This window comes from Ammodytes marinus, assembly GCF_949987685.1.
Source record: "Ammodytes marinus genome assembly, chromosome: 11".
Lineage (NCBI taxonomy): Eukaryota > Metazoa > Chordata > Actinopteri > Uranoscopiformes > Ammodytidae > Ammodytes > Ammodytes marinus.
In genome coordinates, this window is record NC_137215.1 from 12,393,764 (window position 1) to 12,403,916 (window position 10,153).

The 10,153-nt window shown below is 43.5% G+C and overlaps 1 protein-coding gene across 1 annotated transcript; it reads left to right on the plus strand.

The window, feature by feature from the left end:
* Positions 1-645: 645 nt before the first annotated feature.
* synpo2la (synaptopodin 2-like a) lies at positions 646-9,664 on the plus strand. Its single transcript, XM_080037085.1, has 4 exons — positions 646-790; positions 3,841-3,992; positions 4,229-4,947; positions 6,538-9,664. The coding sequence occupies exons 1-4, from the start codon at positions 689-691 to the stop codon at positions 9,144-9,146; spliced, it is 3,582 nt and encodes a 1,193-aa protein (XP_079893211.1). The 5' UTR covers positions 646-688; the 3' UTR covers positions 9,147-9,664.
* Positions 9,665-10,153: the final 489 nt, after the last annotated feature.

Here is a 10,153-nt window from a genome sequence, read left to right on the forward strand (position 1 = left end):
AATATTTGAATGCAACATATCAAGAGTGGAATGTCCTATCATGCCAAGTCCCAGCCCTGAAATTCGAAAGTCTGTCTGTAACCCTACTAAAGGTTACAGATGACTTCAACGGGGTAAAGCCAGAGATGAAAGAGTACCATTTGGACGTTCTGAACGTTAAACTTTTAAATGGTCTGCAGACAAGCAGGCAAAGTAGCAGAGGTGGTGGTGGTGTCCTATTTTTGGAGGGGCTATCAGCAACCCACTGACAAAGGTCTGAGTGACAGGACAAGTGTTGCGTTGGACCCTCCCCTTGCTCAATTGGGGCAGGCATTCCTCAATGTAAGCAGAGGCAGACCCCCTCCCATCAGATTTCTCTCTCATTCTCCCTCTCCCTTGGCCTCCCTATGATGGTTGGCCCACTCTGGGTGTGGGTGGGCAAACAAAATTGTGTGTGTGTGTGTGTGTGTGTGTGTGTATGTGTGCGTTCAGGTGTGAGCGTCGGCCTTGGAGCTTGACTCAGAGAGAAGTCAGCGCTCGGACAGTGTGGCAGGCAAAGAGCAGGTCAGAGCTCTACAAGGGGGCCCTGAATGCCGACCATGGGGCAAATACACTGAGGGCCCCCAAGACAAAATATAAAAAAACAAAGAGGAGCGGAAAATTGTTAGGAAAAACCTGAAAAGCAAAAGTAGACAGAGAAAGAAAAACAATGGTTGCAGAGGAAGTGATAATTACATTGTCCGGTGGAGCACCATGGGGCTTTCGTCTCCAGGGAGGTGTGGAACATCAGAAGCCACTCCAGGTGGCCAAGGTAAGGCTGGTCATTCAGCAGGCTGGACAATGGATGGTTTCCTGGGGGAAAAGTATATAATACAGTGTTAGATTCAACAGAAGTGAAACATCAGCCGAGATATATTAGGTAGAGATTTAAGGAGCTGTGAACAGAGTTGAAATGGAATATTGGCTGCTGTGCAACTTGGTTTGGGGCCTCACTATGAGTCATCATCTCTTTTGAAAACGGTCTTCATGCAAAAACACACTGATGATTGATTGGGAGAACTTTATACTTAAGTTCAGCTGGGAATGTAGTGCAACCTTTCCACATATGTTCCGCTAAATGCTGCTTCTCTTATTAAAGTGCATGCAGCTTAAAGTTCTAGTAGCTGTAGGCTACTGACTAGAAAATCAGATTTTGTCCTCATTGGTTTGTTTTTGACACATACCTTTGACTTTGTGCTACCTACTGACACTGTTCTCAAGTGGTGCGTTTAGCAATGGAAAATCCTCATTGTAGCAAAGATTTACTGATACTTTTAAACTATTATTTTATACACTTTTTTTTGTCTTTATTGGAAGGAGCTTATCAGCCTCAGCTCACACACCCATGACCATGAACTGATTTGTGCTATTGACCTAGCATATTTCCAGTACGCTATAATATCGGTAAGAAACTCAAATCACTCCAGCCATGCTTGGTCATGTTTAAGCTGGCAGGTTACTTGACAAGTATTTGGAAACCACGTAGGTGAGCGATAAAAGTCATGAAGATCAAGAATAAGTTCAGTTCTTGAAATCACCGTGGTTCGGGGCCAAACCTAAGCCCCATTGGTGCCTGTGATTTAAATTAAAAATATGCAGCTTTTGAGAACTACAGACTACTTTTATATTTTGTCTTTTGGTATAAATATGTTCACGTAAGTAAATTATTAATTATGTTGAGAAAATATTTAACCTTACAACCTTACCTCTCAGCTCATATTACTTCCCTAGAAAAGATTCTTCACAACAATTTCATCACCACATTTTGCAGCAGTTTATATCATCATTTTATTTCTTAAGTTAAGATTTCAGTATTCATCAGAACACACACAACATCATGCAAACATGTACACACATTACACAAACACATATTTTAAAAATGGTTGACTGGGCAGAAACTACTTTTCTATGTGGCTATTTTGGGTTGAGAAGGCATATCACATGGGTCAGCCAAGGTGTGTGTTTCAGCTCAGTACTCAAAAATGTACCTCATACACTATTTTTGTATGTGCACCTCAGTATTTTCCGGCATAAAGAAGAAATGTAGAACTATTTTTTACAGATTTGAGTACAAAGCTAATTGTTACCTCTGTTGTGCTCCATTTTGGTCCTGGTCACGCACAGCATGAGGTGTGGTACAGCTATATAAATAAATGTTTCCATTTACAGACATTACACACAAAAAAAAATTCACAAATAAAATCCCCTTTTCTGGAAAATAAGGCGTGTTTAGAGGCAAACTTTAATTTGTTTATTGAATACATTAAAATGCACCTCTCGATTAGCTCTATAACACACGCCATAATCATGAGGCAAACATTCTTACAGACAGTATTTAAATATTCTTAAGAACGTTTGCTCCTTAAAGTGTTAGTCCTACATGTAATTGACTTATGCAGAATGTGGTAGTAAGAACACAGAGTCACAGGACACCAAATCACCTTTATGACAGTGGACGACAGCTGTTTCTGTCCAACTATCCAAAACAGCATGCTCCTTCACCCCTGAGAGCAGGAAGGTGTAATCTTGTGAGGACTCACACTGTACCGTCCCTAACAGGTGGAGTAGTTTGGTGCTTCGCTGAAAGAGACGATGTGTCAGTGCACAGGTTTCGTGTGTTTATTTATATGAGTTTAAGTGTATTTTTGTATCAGTCCATGTGGTTTGAGTGTGTGTGTGTGTGTGTGTGCTAGAGAGAGCATGTGGGTGTTAAAGCTGTTATGACTTGCAACCACAAGGTGACTGACTGAATGAATAACTGACATCCTGTACCACAAGCAGGCACAGGACACTTTGAAAGGCTTAGCTAAATGGGGATTTGGGATTTAATTACATGCAAACCAGAATAGCTGGAAAGAAAACTAATTAGGTCAACTAAAGCAACATTTCACTATCTTGGATATCCAACCAACAATATAATTTACCAAATGGCGATGTCCTCACAGATTGGAAACAACACTGCAGACATCATCTTTATGGGACATGTTGACATGGACATGAAGCAATTTAGGGTGAGCATGACACCATGCTCCTGACAGACCTTGGGCACAAATAGCAAAGAACCAAATGAAGATGGCTGCTGGCTGGCATTTCCCTGTTAGAGTGTATTTGAGTGCCCCACTCGAGCTGCAATATGTGGCATATGTCTGCAGCAAGATCGAGCTGTCAGGACAAAATCTGGTCTGTGTCTGTCACAATCACAAATCAGGACAAAACATACCGCTGTCAGTTTTTTTCCCAACTGTGCCCAATCCAATTCTAAGGGAAGTAATGAAATAGCAAGTATAGAAAAAATGATTATGTTTTTGTACCAGTTGTCTCAATGTCCTTTTTAAGTATCTACTGTATATCACAGATTTCCAAACCAAAGCTGTAGACTTGGGACTTGCCCTAAAGTTACAATTCATATTCAATAAGACAGAATCCTGAACACAATAGGATCCAAACCAGTCGGCATCAGGCAAGCCTTGCATTAATCATTAATTTCTAGGCTTGTGCATTACCTGGATTTGGTCTTGGCAGTATGAAAAATATAGCTAACAAACCATTCACAGGAAAATGTAAATATACCTTTTTACTGTGAAAGACTTGAAATACTAGGACTTGCTATTTCCCTCAATGCCTTTAGACTTAGCTTGAGATTTGCTCTAGAGACAAATTAGATTGGTTGTCTCCTGAAGGACTTAAAAGCTGTCAATGCCCTAAAAGACTTCAAAACAGATTTACTTCATACATTTTATTTGTATAACCCATCACAACTCAACTTGTGTTACTCTTTGCCGTTTATGTTAGTGTTTGAACTTTGCCTTCCTTTGCTTTCAGGTGCGTAAACGCAGCAAAGCATGTAAGGCTGGGCTGCAGGAGGCTGATGAGCTGGTGTCCATCAACGAACAGCCATGTGGAGAGCTATCCCATGCTCAGGCCATGGGCCTCATTGACAGTACACCTGGGGTATTACACATCCGGGTCAGAAGGTCAGAGGAACAAAATAACAATAGTGTTGGACACAAAATTTGCACCATTTACTTTATGCATCAGTTTGATTAGTTACATTCCTTAGATATAATAAAAAAAGAAATTGACTGCAGTTTGTGCTAAGATGCTACTTACTCTAAGGACAAAAGGATTTCAGGTTTAAAGAAATTAGATATAATATCATAATATCATCACAGAGGGCCTTCATTCAGCTTTATCAATATATTTTTTGCAGGGTGCCTGTTGGTTTTCAGTCGGTGGTGCTCGTGACCCGTGCCCCATCTCCCCGTATAGACAAAGAGTACCGTGCTGCTCTGCGGGCCATGTCACCCACCAATCCCCACCATGCACCCATCCGTGCTGTCCACCGTAGCAGCTCCTCCCTAACCAGTGGCTTGACATCTCCACCTGGTAGTGAGGCTTACTACGGTGAGACTGACAGTGATGCAGATGTGGCAGGCTACGAGAGGCAGCGCCGACAGAAACGTCGTAGCCCCAACAACCCCACCCCGGGGAAACCAACAGGACGAGCCTCCCCTGAGGGTGGGGAGACATCAGAGATGAGTGGCTATGACAGTGCTCCAGATGCACATGTTTACCCCAGTTTGTTGGATGGACGTGGGGGAGATGGAAATGGAGGAGGGGGACTACCAGGGGTGGCACGGAGGGAAGTGATTTACCAGCCTCATGGTCCAGGGATGTGGTCCTCACAGACATCCACTGAGACCTCCTCCATCATCTCATCAGCAGATGACCAGGGTCCACGAGATGGAGTGCAAGAGGAGGATAGTGGCTTTCTTGAGATAGCCAACGTCCCACTGGTATCCCCGGAGAGGGCAAAGGAGGCAATGATGCTAGGCTCCCGCAGCCAGCTTGTGCCCATGGTGGGTCCTTTGAATAAACCCATCGACGAGGAGCTTTCCACAACCTACATGGAAAAGGCCAAGCAAGCCAGTAAGTGCAGCTGAGGAAAAGCAATGACAGGGACCTGTGCTTTACAGTTATGTGCTTCTCCACAGTTATGTACACATTCCTGATAAAGGCTACTTAATGGTTCACCAACTTTTTCACAAACAGAACAATATATTAAATGTGCTAATTTAACTTGCAATACGTTTTGTAGCAGATACAGATTCCTAATTTTATTCTTATTTTTTATTCAAGGATGCTCGTATTGATATTGTTCTTTACCATATGTATGCTATTATTTTTTATTATATTCATTCATCATATGCTTTGCAGGCCAGAAACATTGCATTGAAGTGCTGATAAACTGATATCATCTGTTCCCATACACAGAACAAAATGTTCTTGGCAGAATTTGCACCGTTATACAATCTGTCTATCACCATAACCCAACCTCCATACATTTTCAATAAGGTTTTTCAGTTTGAGTGGGCGTAACCTCAGCTAGGTCTGCTACTGCTAAAAAAGATCATGTCTGGTACAGTGTACTACATTTACCTTAAGTTATTTGAGTAAAACCCCTAGTGTTCAATCCTGGAGCACTGCAAAGCATCTACAGCTGCCTTTAGGTATCAAGTAGCGAAGCAGAGAAACTTTCATTTAATTTGCACCTATCTCTCTCTCTCTTATCTAGCTCTAATTGCTTATCTTATTGTTCTGCTATTTCTGCTATATTGCTGTTTGATCAACTTTAAAATGAAGTCAAGCATGATATGTTTTAAACAGTCAATATGACATATGTTAGCTTTCAACACAATGCCAAATGTGTGTGCACATGCAAATAGACATAAAGATATGGTTTGGTTAAATTGGAAGATCCAATGGTATGTCACAGAATGTTTTTTAACATGAAACAGTCACGTGTTCTTTCAGTTTAAGATTGTTTGTTTGTGTAAAATATCACATAAGGATGCTTATTTTTTCAGTGCCTACATCGTGTTACATTGTTATCCTGTCCATCACCCATAATAAGCTCAGGAAAAGGACTGGCTGGTCTATTTGAAATCAACGGGCTGTTTTAAGAACGTTATTGTGATAAATCCCCCTTGCCATCACTGAGGGCGTGTTTAAAATTATAAAGTCCTATTTAAGAACCCTGTCCTTAACAAATTAAGAACTGCCTTCAAGTGCCAGTGCATATCACGGTAACAGAATTAGGTTGCCTATGATAATCTGCTTAATACCATAGCAAGTTAAAGGATATGTAATGGCTACCCTTTGAAGTTCTCCTTCCAGTCACCTACAACATGCAACTTTCCACTAGCTTGAGAATATTTTTAGTAAGTTAGATGTCAGACTAGTACAGAAGACTAATAATGTGTAAATTTCTCCTTCACCCCAGCTAATGTGAGAAGCTGAAGGCTTGCCAGGAATTTTCCCGGAAGTGCTCCTGTGGCAAGTTAAGAGATAGATGCCTTTTGAATGTGCGGCGGTCAGACAAGGTTTAGAGGCTCATGTCAGAGTTAGTTATTTATTTAAATGTTAAAATTGTTCATTCATATTATCTAAATGTACTGAAGTACTTGTGTTATACTCCTGTGCAATTATTTCTAATAGCTTTGGCTTTTTCATATACAGAACTGAACCGAGGGGATACTCAACAAGACAAGAATGTAAAGGAAGCCAGAAGCAAGTGTCGAACAATTGCATCCCTACTGACTGATGCTCCGAACCCTCACTCCAAGGGGGTGCTGATGTTTAAGAAGAGGCGGCAGCGCTCAAAAAAGTACACCCTTACCAGCTTTGGTAGTGTGGATGAGGATACCTGTCAGGATTCACAAGAGGAAGATGGAGTATTCCCCGGCAGCGAGTCAGAGTTTGATGAGGATGGCTTCTCTGCAGCTCCTGACCCAACTTGGGATAGTGACTACTTGAATATGCTAGAGAAGAGGGCAACTGCAGGCAGTGAAGTTTGTGGGGAAGGGCCGGATGGCGCTCTGAGCCCAGGCTTGAGTGACACTGCAGGCAAAGGTGCACAGTTGTTTGAGCAGCAAAGGAAGAGGGCTGCTGAGCATGCCAAAAAGGTAGAGGCAGCACAACCTCAGGCTCCACCACAGTCTCAAATCCAGGAGCAGGCTCAAATGTATCAGTTGCATCCAGAGATACAATCCCAGATGCAACCAAACCTTCAGCCTCAGCAGATATCAGCTGGTCCTACAGCCATACAGCAAGAGCTGTCTCAAGCTCCAGGTCCAGTTGCAGCCCATGGAATGTCTAATGGTGACCTATGCTTCTCTGCAGTTAGTACAGATAGCATGGTGATGTCACCTCCACCTGTGGCACCAAAACCTGCCACCGCCTCTGTTACTGTTCTGACCAGACCTGCACCACAAGCTGAAACGCCATTACCAGAACTACCTGTTGGTAGTGTTCTCAACAGAACGGCACGTCCTTTCACTCCTGGTTTTATCAGCATTCGATCTGCAACTGCCCCTGTAGCGTTCCGACCAACTGTCACGAAGATGACCCCGCGTTCTTCCTCAGCAGCTGTTATGCAACCACCATTCTCGACTGCCTCAGAACTAGCCATTAATGCAACATCGGTATCATCACAGCTAGCCCCTGGACCACCATCAGTGTTCTCCCCACCATACTCAGTGCCCTTGGCTTCAACACCAGAAGCTCCCGTTTCCTTTTACCGTCCAGCTATCTCTACCCCTATAGAGAAAATGCATTCAACACCACCTACTACTGTCCATCAAGCTCCATTTGCAACTGTGCCCCCAATCTCTATGCCCCTTGCTCCACATGTAGCAATGGCTCCAGCTCCAGTTCCACCAGTATCTCAAATTGCTAGTCCAGCTGACCCTGTGCCTTCATTTCAAGTGGCATTTGCTCAGCCACCTCCACCTCAATTTTATACTGTACCTGTAGCTCCAGTGTCAGTGATTTCCCAGCCAGAAGCTGTAGCTCCTACACCGGTTCCTGATCCAAAAGGGCGCACAGGAATCTTACTTGAGGCTCGACGGCGTACAGGCAAACCCAAACCTATGTTCATTGTGCCAGATGTCACAAAGAACTCCCCCAACCCTGACCTATTGTCTATGGTGCAGAACCTGGATGATAGGTGCTCCCGACATAAATATGGCCAACCACCGCCTGAGACTATGTATGATGGTGAAGAAGAGGACATGAGTGGTGAGCCTGGCATGGGGAGGGCACCTCCTCCAGTGGCACCAAAGCCCAGGGTCATCCATGAAACCCCACAGTTTCTTCAAGCAGGGGGTAAGGGGGCCCAGCTGTTTGCCCGCAGGCAGAGCCGCATGGGTATGTATGTGGTTGACACCCCACCTGAGACCCCTTACCAGCAGGAAGTGGCCTCATACAGTGGAGTCCAACCCACTGACTTCTCTACCAATCCTCCCTTTCCCCCTCAGTGGAAATACTCCCCAAATGTCCGTGCCCCTCCACCTATTGGGTACAACCCACTCCTGGCTCCCTCTATCCCTTCTGGGCCTCAGAGGGATATAGGGAAGCCAGACATCAGGGGGAGAGGAGGCTCCCAAAAAGAGGGCATTAAGGCTCTGGATTTCATGCGAAGGGAGCCCTACCAGCTCAACTCTGCCATGTTCAACTATGGGGGCAGTGCTGCTAATCTATCAGCAATGCCATCTTACCAAGCCCAGAGGCAGCAGCAAGGTGGCTACACACCAGCAATGGTGGGCAGCTCATTAACCTCACCTAAGCAAATTCCCATCAAAACAGCCCGTGTCTTTGAGGTCAAACGATTCTCCACTCCCACACCTATGTCAGCTCCAACTATGACTCCAAAAGTCCTTGCACCCCGGTCAGCCACTAGCCTCGGAGAGCGCTTGTCTCATTCCAGCATGATCTCCCCACCTCCTCAGTCTTTTACTACAACCCCAGCTCCTCTTTTTGCTGCAGCACCAGTCAGTGCTCCAACCCTAGCTCCCCCTCCCTCTCAACCAGCTGGACTGCCCAGCCTCCCACAATTTTCTGCCACACCTCTTCCAAACCCTCTGCCTCCAGCAGTCCCAACACCTTACACTCCAGTTTCATACACCACTGGGCTCCAGAGAGCCAAGCAGTTCCAGAGTGCTCCTGAGCTCAGTATCCTTGGCTCTTTGCCCCCCATCAAGTCAAACTCAGTTCAGGCACCCAAACCACGCTTTGTTGCCACCAAGGGAGGTGTCCAGCCCCATGTCTGGAGGCCAGGAGCAATGTGAGCAGCTGTATATCAGTCACATACACACTTGGACATCTTCATATCTATTCAGTGCGGGAATTACTTGTTAATTACTGAATGTTTATTGGTTCAATGATTAAATTAAGCAAAAATGCAACATCCATTGGTTCCACCTTATGAAATGTGACAGTATTCTGCTTTCTCTCCTTAAATCTTTGTGAAATGAATATAATTCTGGTGTGGGTGGTTGGTCAAACAAAACAAACATTTGAAAAACATCACCCTAGGCTATTCTTAATTGTGATGGGCAACTGTCTAATTTATTTATTTAATTATAAAGAGATACATTTATTTAAATGAGGAGCTCTACATCCGTTAATTTAAGCCTTAAATTCAGCAGTAAACACAAGGTGATGAAGTAGCATACGGCAGTCAAGTGATTCAGGCTAAAGTTGAAATCCAGAAACCAGTAAAGTTGTTTAAATATATTAGGACATCAATGATGGTAATGTACCTTAACTTCTACTTACATAAGGAAAAACAAACTTAAATGCTTGTTTCTGCCAACAAATTTAGTCACACATTTATTTGAGTGACCATAATAATAGAGTCCACCATATGCCTGTCCTGGGGGAGGTTAGTGTAAGGCTTCTGGAGATCTCTTTCTTGTTATGCAGAAGAAATACCATCAAAACAGAGCCTGTACTGAATATTCTTTGAAACTTGAAATGTCTGAAATATATTGAAGATTAATATTTTCAGTACTGATCTGGATTTAATCACTGAAGATGTTTGTTGTAGTATGTTGACAGATGGAGGATCATGAAGCAAAACTAGCAGGATTTATCTTTGAACATGTGATTCTGTTATTCAGAACTTGTCCTACAAAATTATGTGCACAAGTTTTTTTTTTTACCATGTTTGTAGCATTACCAAGAAGAAACCATTGAAAAGTTGAAAGTTGTCAAATGGCTCAGCTCGACTTGGAACTACATGTGAAGACAAGGTTTGCTCTAGCAAGTGTGAGTGAGGTTATGCCAAATACCC